Below are 13,365 nucleotides of genomic sequence, written 5' to 3'. Positions count from 1 at the left end.
ATCAATGGAAATCAAATTTATTAACCAATGGAGGCCTTGATTTGGAGTCACACACAAAATTAAAGTGGAAAAACACACTAGAGGCTGATCCAACTTTGATATAATGTCCTTAAAACAAGTCAAAATGAGGCTCCGTATTGTGTGTGGCCTCCATTTGCCTGTATGACCTCCCTACAACGCCTGGACATGCTCCTGATGAGATGACGGATGGTCTCCAGAGGGATCTCCTAGACCTGGACTAAAGCATCCGCCAACTCCTGGACAGTCTGTGGTGCAACGTGATGTTGGTGGATGGAGCGAGACATGATGTCCCAGATGTGCTCAATCAGATTCAGGTGTGAGGAACGGGCGTCCAACTAAATGAACTTTGCCTGCTGGCTGTTCCTACCTGGGAGTTCCCCATTTAGGACGCCGTGGTGGAGGACGTAAATACTCTCATCCAGTGCTTTAACAAAGAATGCTCCTCCATCTTGGATCAAGTAGCACCTATTAAAACCAGTGCTATCTCTCAGAAAATGTATGCCACTGGATAAATGAGCCAATTTTAAACTTAAGGAGAATGTGCTGCAAAGTTGAGCGATTATGGAAGAAATCTAAACTTGAAGTACACAGGCTCTATCTTAGAGATCTAATTTCCTCCTTAAATGAAATTATGAAAAAAGCCAGAGCTGAATATTTTTCTAGACTCATATCAACAAATAAGAGAAATCCCTAAGTTTTGTTTGATACTATTAGAGCTATTGTGTCTCCTGCCTCTGTATCAGTCAATGTGCACTCAAAAGCAGAAAGCAACACATTTCTTACATTTTTTGTTGATCAAATTAAAGAAATAAACTCCAAACTCTCCCCAAAGCCAGCTTGTTGTGCTGTTGAGGCACCCTGTAATTATTCTTGGTGTACTTTCATACCCGTCACATTTGATGATATGGTGGCACTTTTGGATAAAATGAAGCCTTCTTCCAGCCCCTCAGATATTCTCCCCACCAAGCTTTTTATCAGGGTCTTTGACAAAATTGGTCCTTGGGTTGTAAACTTGTTTAATGTTTCCTTCCTGACTGGAGCCGTCCCCAGCTTTTTTAAACATGCTATTGTGGAACCAAAGCTTAAAAAACCTAATTTGGATCCAACACTACATAAAAATTATAGGCCAATTTCTAAACTTAATTTCATGTCAAAGCTTATTGAGCAGGCAGTTGCTGTCCAACTTACAACCTACTTGGAAACAAACAACATCTATGACCGTTTCTAATCTGGTTTTCGTAAAATGCTTTCGACTGAAAAAGCACTAATTAAAGTTACCAGTGACATTATGATGTCAGCACACACAGTTTTGGTCTGATTAGACCTCTCCTCAGCTTTTGACACAGTTAATCATGATATCCTGATAAACAGACTGAGGGATGTGGCTGGGATGTCTGGGTCTGTCCTAAAGTGGTTCTCATCCTACATATCTGGTAGGACTTTTAGCGTGTTTGCAAACCAAATTATGTCAGAATCTACTGAACCTAAGTTCTCACAGGGCTCCGTGCTGGGACCTATTCTGTTTTTACTTTACATTCTTCCCATAGGTCAGATAATTCTAAAGTTTAATGATGTTTCTTATCATCTTTTTGCTGATGACTTTCAGCTGTACTGCTCCTTTAAGCCTACTGAGGCTCACAAACTGTCTTCTTTGATCGGCGGCTTAACAAACATTAAGCAGTGGTTAAATAATAACTACAGCTAAACTCAGAAAAAACAGAGACCCTGATTATTGCACCGGATAGTGCTATGTCTGAAATTAAAACAACAATTGGGTGATCTAACACTCTCAAAAAAAGATTAGGAATTTAGGTGTCATTTTTGATCAAGCCCTCTCCTTGGAGCATCATTTAAAACAAATTGTAAAGACCTGCTTTTTCCAATTGAGAAACATCTCCAAACTTAGATCTATAATTTCCCCGATTGAACTAGAGATGATAATACATGGTTATGTCTCTACATGACTGGATTATTGTAATGGTCTGTTTACTTGTTTTAATGAGAAGGGGCTTGCCCGTCTTCAGGTCATCCAAAACTCTGCTGCGAGATTAATAACTCGCTTAAACAGAAGAACCTATATAACCCCCGTTTTAAAGTCTGGCTGCCTATTAGACTGAGATTTCATTTTAAAATTCTAGTTTTAACTTTCAGAGCTTTACACGGTGAGGCTCCTTAATACATTTCTGATTTGATACAAAGATACACCTGTCGCAGTTTAAGGTCATCAAATCAAAATCTTTTAATGATTCCTCGCACCCGTTTCAGAACTCGAGGTGACCGCTCTTTCTAGGCTGTAGCACCCAGGCTGTGGAATGCACTGCCTATTTCCTTGCGAAGTTTGGACTCAGTGGATGATTTTAAAAATCAGCTAAAGACATTTTTATATCAAGAATCTTTTAGTTAGACTTGAGCTTATGATATGCATTCATGATTGTAACGTGTTTTTATTCTGTACTGTTTACTCCCTTATTCTGTTGTGTTATTCTGTTGTGAAGCACTTCGTGACATCCTGTCTGCCAAAACGTGCTATACAAATATATTTTATTTACTTACTTACTTGTGTTTTTATGTACAGTGTATGTAAATATTCGGTATCAACTGTATATACAATTACTTTGATATTTATTCAAAGTCAGTGGGCACAAGTACATGAAAAGCAGACAAAAGGTTTGCTAATTTAAATAAATGAACTAAAAACACACTTATAAATAGTTCAAAAACAAAAAGTTTCAGTCCTCTGGGATGTTGCTAGTTTCTTCACAGTCTTTGATGCAACAAAGCTTCTTTTGTTTTTGTGGGATTTCAGTCTTAGAGTAAAATCTGCCAACAGATTGCAGATTTTTATCTTTTTAGTCCTTTTGTGTCACCACACAGTCTGCACACAGAAACAGACATGTCTAAGCCCTTCGTTTTACTTTAAACACGCATGACCCAAAGACTCACCAGGGGAGTGACCTGGAACGGATTTCAGTAAGGAAGGTCAGATGTTTGCTTGACACGCTCTCTGCAGGAGGTGGTCACAGAGGCTGGAGACGGCTCTGGGAGGAAGCAGGTGGGATAAAGCAAACCTTATTAATAAAAGCCTCAACAGCAAAAAGCAACATGTCATTCTGGAATTTACAAGCGTCCTTTATGCAAAACAGCTATAGTGTCACGAATAATTTTATTCGGTTTTGTTTGTTGTGGCACTAAAGCTTCTTAAGAAAATACAATTAATTTCCACAAAGCTTTCGGATGCTCATAGTTTCTAAGATACAACTAAAACATACATTTATATACCTGACAAAATTACAATGAAATATTTCATTTACAGTTTAAAAGTTTTGGTATGAGGTTAAAATATGCTGCTGTCCATTCAGCCTTGATCTAGGCACCACAGGAGAAGATATGTATATTAGAGCCCATGACATTTCATTCTATTGACATATTTTGAGGTATTCTTTCTACCCACATGCAGAACCACACAAACAGGAGTTGAAGAAATGTTTAAAAGATTTATTTTGACACCAAGGGGGGGAGATAATTCTGGATTCAGGTACTCGGGGCTTGAGGCTTTTGAAAAGGAGAGCAGCAGTTAGTGGGAGGTTTCCAGGAAGAAGAAGGATTAATAGGTAGAGAAGGCTTAGTGTTTGGGTGCGATGGAACGCTCTGAGGCAGGATTGGGATTCTAGTGGTGAGTCTTGTAGTGGGATATTATTGGAACTTGAGCTGCTAAATCCATGGAGGTGTTGGAGAGCGGGCAGGCAGAAGAAGACAGAAGCTGCAGAGGACGGCGTTAAAAAGGTGTTTCCAGAAACGAGCTGATCATCAGTGAAGCTGAGTTGGGAATTGCAGAGGCAAAGTGGCTTCATAAACCTGGGGATGGGAAACAGCGAAGGAGGACGTCAGGCAGGAAGATTTCAAAAGATAGGCTAGAAACTACTTAGACGTCTAGATGAGAACTTGGACTCAGAGGGTTTTACTTTACAAACAACGTGGACCATCAGATGAAGAATGCTCGTCCAGCAGCTCCTTAAGAACACTGCAGCAGATGGTTACTTGCAGGTGTGTGGCTATCAGCTGCAGGCCACAGCACAGCTCCTCAGGAGAGACAGGGAAAATCTCACCCACAGAGGCTCACACACACACACACACACACACACACACAATCGTGACAACTATTATGCCCGTCAGAGCAAGACTGGATGCAAATAGCTATGGTGGTCAATGTGTCTCAATAAAATAAAACTGTTGATCATCGGAACAAGAACCAGATACTTTGACTAAGCAATTATAAAAATGTCAAGTAATCATTTTCTGTATTAATCACCATTTGATGATTTATTTTGTTCTTTTTTGAGTCTATAAAAAGCAAGTTATATTCAAGGAGATGTACAGTATGTTGCATATAGAATATTAGTCATTTAATTTGAGTTAAGCATGATGTTATTTTTCTCTGTTATTGGGAAGTATGGCAGGAGTTGAGTAAGAGGTTGGGTGAAGTGAAGTTAAGTTTATTCATATAGCGCTTTTCAGCAATAAGGCACTCAAGGCGCTGTACATAAGGAAAAACATTACAATGATACAGAAAATCAAACAATAGAGGTAATTTAAAAAAAAGAGAGAATAGAATGATGGATGAGAAAATGAAAGGAAAATTGGACTGAAAACCTAACTAATAATGTTTAGATAACACATTCAAAGGCCATTCTAAACAAATACGTTTTTAATCTTGATTTAAAGCAATTTAGGGCGCTTTTACAGTTTTCTGGGAGTTTATTCCAGATTAGTGGAGCATAAGAACTAAAAGCTGCTTCTCCATGTTTGGCGGCCTGAAGGTAAAACTCGACAGTTTATGTGCAAGGTTTGTGGGTCTGCAGAGATTTTTGCAGCTCTTTTTCTGACCCTAGACCTGTATAAGTCCTAGATGGAGAGAAGGTCAGCCCTGATTATTCTCTCTGCAGTCCTGATTATTATTATTATTAAAAGATGACAACTCTCATGCAATTTATTGAAACTTGCAGCAAGTGAGAACAACTGAATACAAAGTATCAAACTGCTCTGTTAGTCAGAGCTCAAACACTCATATTTATAACATGGTTGTTTACAGGATGTGGTTTCTTCTTGTTATACAAAGGCAGTTGTTAGTCATGAGATAGGGTGGGCATGTGTCAGGATCTGGAGTCATCTGCTGCCTGCTATTAACACTTTTCCAACACTAGGTGCTGCCAGTAGGAGATTGCCGGAGACTACAGGTGTGGCTCATTGGTTCATCAGCTGGGAAGCATAAAGAGGGTGGATTGCCAACACTTCGTTGCCTGAGTGCTTTGCCTTCCATGGTAATCTTCCGGCCAGCTCTGAAATCTGTTTTTTGCAAGTTTTTTTGTGAAAAAAAAGATTGAAAGACTTTTCTCTGAACTTGAAACACTAACTTCCTCCTGTTGCCTGTTCCAGGTGTGATTTCTAGGTGATCTGATCCAGACCTCTGTTTGTTGTGCGGACTCCTTCCAGGACTGAACCTGTGTGTTCCTCTCCTGACTCTGTGTGCCCCCCCCCCAGTAAGAAACGTTATCCTTTAGGCCACATTCTGAGGTTCAGTCTCTAACCGTTTCCCCTATTGTTTCACAGAGTGACGGGGATTAGGCTCACCGCTTTTCATTAGTGCCTGACTGTGTTTTCAATAAACTTCAACTAAACTGATCTTGTTTTCTGAGTGCCTCTGCATGTGGGTTAAGTCGGCAGTAAAAGCCATGACAGCATGAGCCCCTTACTGGAGAATTCTATTTTAACAAAGTAGGTTAAACGTTTCCTCTAATGAATCTGTATATATTTCATAGAACTTAGAACAAATGTGATGGGAATAAGGACTGATTGGTAATCATACTCATAATCTCAAAATGGGTGGCAACTTACAGTAGCCAAAGCTTTGGTTAAAAAAAAAACAAACACCAGGATTTGGAATACCAAGATTTATAGCGATAATGGCACACACTTTGGAAATAAAGTAATCAGTGATATAAGGAAATGCTTCTAAATATACCTAAATAATCACTGTGTCGATCAGACTCAATCAGCTGGATCAGTGGAAATGTAAAATGATATACTAAAGAACTGAAAAAAACCCATGGAAGAGATAGGAAAATCCTGCATAGACTGTCTACCTATCTTGCGTAACCCTGGCCTCTACTGGATAAACCCTTTTTGAGAAACTATGGTAGACCATATAAGATACCACACCTGAAACCATTTACTAAAGATGATAAAGAATCAGCTAATCTAACTGTTTATATGAGGAAAAATGCTAGCAAACATGATTTAATGCTTCGTCACTACTGCTGTGACGAAAGAAGCTGATTACCAGAGACTCATGTACCAGGCTGAGGAACTGCATTCGCTGTTGGAGAACACAGTGTGGGGGAATTTCTATGCAAAATGACTGTGTCTGAATTGGGAAATCTAGTCAAAATTTGAGAAATATGGTAAAATAGTTCAAAATTTTTTCAAATTACTTCTTTGCTTCCTGTGCTAAACTACATCATGGATTTGCTAACTGCATATTAATATACCTTAGATATTAATATATACATATTAATATATACATATTAATATCTAAGAAAATATCTAAGAAAACTGTCTGCAAATATGTAGGTTCTGGATGGTTAATGTTTGCTGATGTCTCTTATGCTGTAGCTGCCTAAATAAAAATATTGAATCATGAACCTGTATACCAACATAAATGTATTGCTGTTATTTATTGTTATAAAATACCTATACAAAACAATTATATTTTATTTAATGCATGTTTTTTTAGAATATGTATCTTTTTGAAATTACATTAGTACTAATAAGTTTGCCTCAGCAAGGAATCCCATGGCAAAAACATAAACATAAAAAAAAAAAAAAAAGCAAAAACAGAAAAAAACTGTAAGGGGCAAACACTTTCACAGCACTGTTGAACTCAATACATGGCCAGGGATTCTCTTGCATTAATTACTGTATCAATGCAGCCTCGCATAGAGGTGTGGAGTCTGGTTCCTTCAATATGTCTTTAGCTGGTCTGCATTGTTGGGTCTGTTGTTTCTTATTTTAGACAAAACTCCATAGAAAATAGCATGTGAAAAATATTATTAATTGCCGTTCTTATAATTGTTGTCAACCTTATTGAATGTTTCCGCTGGTATTCTGATGATTTATCTTTGGGGTTCAGCTCCAAGTCTTTGAGGCTGGAATGCCTCTTTGCCATTACCCTAACCTTTAGCTCCTTCCACAGATTTTCAGTCAGGTTCAAGTCGGGACTCTGGCATGTTTCTTCTTCCAGCCAGAAGAAACTGTTTTCCTGACTGCTATTTAAAATAAAATTTTAAAATAGCACAAGGTAAAAACCCTACTGGATCACTTCAGAACGCAAGGCCTTTTTTAAATGCACCAAGTGACACTAGGATGGTAACAATAAAAATCCAAACAAACAAAGAACAAAAACCAAACTGTCAAACATAGCTGAAAATTTGATAACCTGCAATAACCTCAAGAACATCACACTAATACGTAGAAAAGCACATGCTGAGCAGAAGTAAAGATATGTGGGAAATCAACCGCTGGTGAATGTTTTTCTTCCCACACATATCTGTCATCATAAGGCACACACAAATAAAAAGACGTGTCAATGTTCATATTATGTTACTATTTGCAAAACCTAACTGCCTCTGCACTGTAAAGGCTAATTTGCATTTTTATTCTTGCACATGATTACCAGCGTGAAAAAAAAACTCAAACTATACTAAAACAACATGAAACAAATAATTATGTATTTTATTTTAAACATCTTGGAAAATCTAATTTTGGTGCAGCAGATATATCACTGAGCTGTGAGAGAGATACACCTGTTTAACCACAACAGTGATAACTCCTTATCTCCACTTTATTCAGGCATGAGATAAACTCCTATATATATGCACAAGGAAAGGCAGAGAGTCAGTGCAGTTTGCTCTCTCATCAAGAGTAACCATGGAGCTTCTTATTCTGGTCTCTCTGTTTGGCCTGAGCCTTGCTCAGCACAACCCCCAGCTCAAAAGCGGAAGGACTGCCATCGTTCACCTATTTGAGTGGCGCTGGGCTGACATTGCTGCAGAGTGTGAGCGCTTCTTGGGTCCTAATGGCTTCGGTGGTGTTCAGGTGTGTATTGCTAAACAATTGTTTTTTTTTGTTTTTTTTTCAAATGATCAGCTTGATCATATTGCAGGACAGAAAATAGTCACAATAGAATAATTGTGGCAACTGGCTTTGCAGAAAAATTGTGTTTTGATAGTTATTGCTAGAGATGTCCAGCTCAAGATTTCTTTTTCCCTGATGTTAATCCAATCCATTTACGATTAAGCATTTGCCATAACCTAAATCTTCATCCAAGAACTTAATCTTAATCCAAGTACATGCATTTAAATTTTTTACAGCACAGACGTAGACATTTGATATGTGCAATAAAGTTATGAAAATAATACTATAAGTATGATTAACACCTTGGTAGTTCAACAGAAGCTTGAAGTGCCTGAAATGACTGACTGACCTCAGTGTAGTGGCTACTGTGTCTGATGCAGGACTGTGAGGAAAGTCCTTCAAACACCATAAAGTGAAGCATCAGCTTGAAGTACCTATATAATCCATTGCCTTTATTTAGCATTTATTAAGTTATGACCTGGACAAGCTCTTTGCCAGTTTGCAATTCTTTCTAACATATTATTATCTTGCTTATACTGTATGCTCTGGAGTATGAACTCTATAAAATTTCCTGGCATGTAGCACAGCATGCATTTATCAATAATGGGTCCATTAGAAGCAGGTGATGGTAAAGTGTTTTTTGTTATCTAATCCAGGCATTACAGTGTCATGTATGTAGTGTTAATATGGTTAATATGGTGAGGTGTACTGTTGCGCCAACAGCTGCAAAAGGCAATGCAAATTTAGGCAGTTGTTCTGTGTTCCTTTTAGCCTCATTTCTGTCACTTGGAAACAGAAAGCCAGCTTAATTTAAAATTTGACCACATATATCTTTTTATTTAATTTATTTATTTTATTTCTTTTTGTTTTTTGTCAGATCTTGACATTATTTTTACATTATGTTTTGAAATAAATGAACTGGAGTTGCTCAAGAACACTCCCTTAAATGCTCCTGGCTTAGTGATGGAGTGCTATTTTCTGAAAGTTTGTGTTTTAATTTGATAATTAAAAATAATTGTCTACTGCGTTGCTCAGATTTCTCCTCCAAATGAACACATCATTGTGGAGAGTCCCCGGAGGCCCTGGTGGCAGAGATACCAGCCAATTGGCTACAACTTGTGCTCGAGATCTGGCAATGAGGCTGAACTCAGGGACATGATCACCAGATGCAACAATGCTGGGGTAAAATACACCTGTTTATGGTCTGTGTGTGTAGTAACATGTTTGGTTACTGGGTGTTTCATAACAGATTAATGATCTTAGGGGTTTTTGCTGATTTATTAAACTTATATCTGTTCACAGGTCAACATCTATGTGGATGCTGTCATCAACCACATGTGTGGATCTGGTGGTGGAGAGGGGACCCATTCTTCCTGTGGCAGCTGGTTCAGTGCCAGCAAAGAAGATTTCCCCACTGTCCCCTATAGCTCTTTGGACTTCAATGACAACAAATGCAAGACTGGTAGTGGTGAAATTGAGAACTATAGCGATCCCTATCAGGTAATTACTGCCAAAAAATACAAAGCAACCAAAATTAAATATATATGCTGTATATATAAATACTAATAATAATTGAGTCAGGATGACTATTGCGACTGGTTGCTTACTTGTAGGTGCGTGACTGTCGTCTGGTTGGTCTGCTGGATCTGGCCCTTGAGAAAGAATATGTTAGGGGCAAAGTGGCTGGGTTCATGAACAAGCTGATTGATATGGGTGTGGCTGGATTCAGAGTGGACGCTAGCAAGCACATGTGGCCTGGCGACCTGGATAATGTTTACCGCCGTCTCAACAACCTTAACACCAAGTGGTTCCCCAGTGGCGCTAGACCTTTTATCTTCCAGGAGGTAAACTCTAATAAAACTACAAACAGTTGAAAATTTGACATCAAATAAAAATGTCCTACTAATAGCTAGCTAGCTTTTCTGTTGCCCCTTTGGATTTATGAACGGCTGTGAAATCCTAGGTAATTGATCTGGGAGGTGAGGCCATCTCCACTAATGAATATTTCAATCTGGGAAGAGTGACTGAGTTCAAATATGGTGCCAAACTGGGAAATGTCTTCAGGAAATGGAATGGCGAGAAGCTTTCTTTCACCAAGTATGTTGCCTAATTCTGTTACATATAAAAACTGCTGGACACTGCACTGTCAAACCATCACTGATACAATTTTTGTTTGTCATACTTTATATACATATATATATAAATATATACACAGTACAGACCAAAAGTTTGGACACACCTTCTCATTCAAAGAGTTTTCTTTATTTTTATGACTATGAATATTGTAGCTTCACACTGAAGACATCAAAACTATGAATTAACACATGTGGAATTATATACTGAACAAAAAAGTGTGAAACAACTGAAAATATGTCTTATATTCTAGGTTCTTCAAAGTAGCCACCTTTTGCTTTGATTACTGCTCCGCACACTCTTGTTATTCTGTTGATGAGCTTCAAGAGGTAGTCACCTGAAATGGTTTTCCAACAGTCTTGAAGGAGTTCCCAGAGATGCTTAGCACTTGTTGGCCCTTTTGCCTTCACTGTGCGGGTTCAGCTCACCCCAAACTATCTCGATTGGGTTCAGGTCCGGTGACTGTGGAGGACAGGTCATCTGGTGCAGCACCCCATCACTCTCCTTCTTGGTCAAATAGCCCTTACACAACCTGGAGGTGTGTTTGGGGTCATTGTCCTGTTGAAAAATAAATGATGGTCCAACTAAACACAAACCGGATGGAATAGCATGCCGCTGCAAGATGCTGTGGTAGCCATGCTGGTTCAGTATGCCTTCAATTTTGAATAAATCCCCAACAGTGTCACCAGCAAAGCACCTCCACATCATCACACCTCCTCCTCCATGCTTCACGGTGGGAACCAGGCATACAGAGTCCATCCGTTCACCTCTTCTGCGCCGCACAAAGACACGGTGGTTGGAACCAAAGATCTCAAACTTGGACTCATCAGACCAAAGCACAGATTTCCACTGGTCTAATGTCCATTCCTTGTGTTCTTTAGCCCAAACAAGTCTCTTCTGCTTGTTGCCTGTCCTCAGTAGTGGTTTCCTAGCATCTATTTTACCATGAAGGCCTGATTCACACAGTCTCCTCTTAACAGTTGTTCTAGAGATGTGTCTGCTGCTAGAACTCTGCGTGGCATTGACCTGTTCTCTAACCTGAGCTGCTGTTAACCTGCAATTTCTGAGGCTGGTGACTCGGATGAACTTATCGTCCGCAGCAGAGGTGACTCTTGGTCTTCCTTTCCTGAGGTGGTCGAAATCCCACTTATTAAAGGGCGCACCTGTGACATGAAACCCATTTCAGGTGACTACCTCTTAAAGATCATCAACAGAATGCCAAGAATGTGCGGAGCAGTAATCAAAGCAATAGGTGGCTACTTTGAAGAACCTAGAATATAAGACATATTTTCAGTTGTTTCACACTTTTGTGTTCAGTATATAATTCCACATGTGTTAATTCATAGTTTTGATGCCTTCAGTGTGCAGCTATAATATTCATAGTCATGAAAATAAAGACAACTCTTTGAATGAGAAGGTGTGTCCAAACCTTTGGTCTGTACTGTATAAAAGTCAATGTTTTATTATTGTTGTATGTGAATTATTGTATTTTACCCATGGATTTCTCAGTATATTTATGATGTACTCATGTGTCCAGGAACTGGGGAGAAGGTTGGGGCTTCATGCCTAATGGTAATGCTCTTGTCTTTATTGACAACCATGACAACCAGAGAGGTCATGGTGCTGGTGGTGCATCCATTATTACCTTCTGGGACCCCAAACTCCACAAGATGGCTGTGGCCTACATGCTGGCTCATCCTTATGGACAGGCCAGGATCATGTCTAGCTATCGCTGGGACCGTAACATTGTGAATGGAGTGGTATGGCTTTTTCTTTTTAAATTTAGAGTAATTGTGGTGAAATATCACATGTTTGAACCCATTTTATTTTTGCCTGTGTTAGGATCAGAATGACTGGATTGGCCCTCCCAGTAATGGTGATGGATCCACCAAACCTGTTCCCATCAATGGTGACCAGACCTGTGGAGATGGATGGGTGTGTGAGCACAGATGGCGCCAAATCAAGTGGGTTCACAGAACAAGCTACATTACATAGCATGATTACATTTCTGATAAATACATGGATTAAATAAAAATTTTAACTTTTTAACTCTCTTTTTAAGGAACATGGTCATTTTCCGTAACGTTGTCAATGGACAGCCTCATACCAACTGGTGGGACAACCAGGGCAACCAAGTTGCCTTTGGACGTGGTAACCGTGGTTTCATCGTTTTTAACAATGATGACTGGTAAGCATTTTATGGTGCCAAACTTTAAAAATCTTAGAGATTTATAAGGTGTGACGTATATTTCAATCATTTATAATAATTATTTTTCTACTTATTGCAGTTCCTTAAAATATAAGTTATATCCAAAAAGTTTTTAGCAAGCTATTTTAAAGTATTAACTGAAAAATCATTTAAGAAATGCATATGCATACACATTCAAGAAATGTATAAGCAAACCCACATTAGCCCTAGTAGAATAAACAAAAGTTGAAAATATGGTGACCATTCCTATTAATTTTCAAAATGCACTATTGAATTTTGTCAACAAAATAAACAGTGTTTTCAAACCCAATATGCCTGAATTTAGATTATGGTATAGAAAATAGCCAGAATATTAAACCTTCAAGTTTCACTCTCATATATATCGTTCTAAATCATTATCTTATTGGTTAACAGTGATTTAGTTTAAATATGGCATAAAATAATGGTTGCTCCATTTTTCTTGCTTGCAGGGCCCTCGATGTAACCCTCCCCACCGGCTTGGCTGCTGGTACCTACTGTGATGTCATTTCTGGCCAGAAGGAAGGATCTAGGTGCACTGGAAAGCAGATACAAGTTGGAAGCGATGGCCGTGCCCGGTTCACCATTAGCAATACAGAGGAAGATCCTTTTATTGCTATTCATGCCAATTCCAAGCTGTAAACTGCTATCTCCAAATAAAGCTGCTTTAAAACATGAATATTGATTTGAAAGTTTGAGTTTTTGGTCATTGTTGGTCCAACCATTACAGTTGTTGCAAATGATAAATGGTATGAGACACAAAGTGCCTTGAAGACAAGTGAGACAGTATCACC

General features: G+C 38.8%; 1 protein-coding gene and 1 long non-coding RNA gene across 2 annotated transcripts; both read left to right on the top strand.

Moving 5' to 3' along the window:
* The first annotated feature begins 3,869 nt into the window (after positions 1-3,869).
* On the top strand, positions 3,870-5,669 carry LOC124869635. The gene is made up of 4 exons (XR_007038626.1): positions 3,870-4,065; positions 5,223-5,339; positions 5,455-5,558; positions 5,629-5,669. It is a non-coding gene; the product is annotated as an uncharacterized LOC124869635 (long non-coding RNA).
* Positions 5,670-7,975: 2,306 nt separating this feature from the next.
* On the top strand, positions 7,976-13,250 carry LOC124869631 (alpha-amylase). Its single transcript, XM_047367593.1, has 9 exons — positions 7,976-8,172; positions 9,247-9,393; positions 9,514-9,711; positions 9,825-10,055; positions 10,175-10,308; positions 11,882-12,104; positions 12,187-12,308; positions 12,407-12,532; positions 13,024-13,250. The coding sequence occupies exons 1-9, from the start codon at positions 8,005-8,007 to the stop codon at positions 13,211-13,213; spliced, it is 1,539 nt and encodes a 512-aa protein (XP_047223549.1). The 5' UTR covers positions 7,976-8,004; the 3' UTR covers positions 13,214-13,250.
* The last annotated feature ends 115 nt before the right edge of the window (positions 13,251-13,365 follow it).

The sequence above is a fragment of the Girardinichthys multiradiatus genome, chromosome 6, assembly GCF_021462225.1.
Source record: "Girardinichthys multiradiatus isolate DD_20200921_A chromosome 6, DD_fGirMul_XY1, whole genome shotgun sequence".
Classification (NCBI taxonomy): Eukaryota; Metazoa; Chordata; class Actinopteri; order Cyprinodontiformes; family Goodeidae; genus Girardinichthys; species Girardinichthys multiradiatus.
Note: the sequence above shows the minus strand (reverse complement) of the source record. Positions and strands in the feature narration are given on the sequence as shown.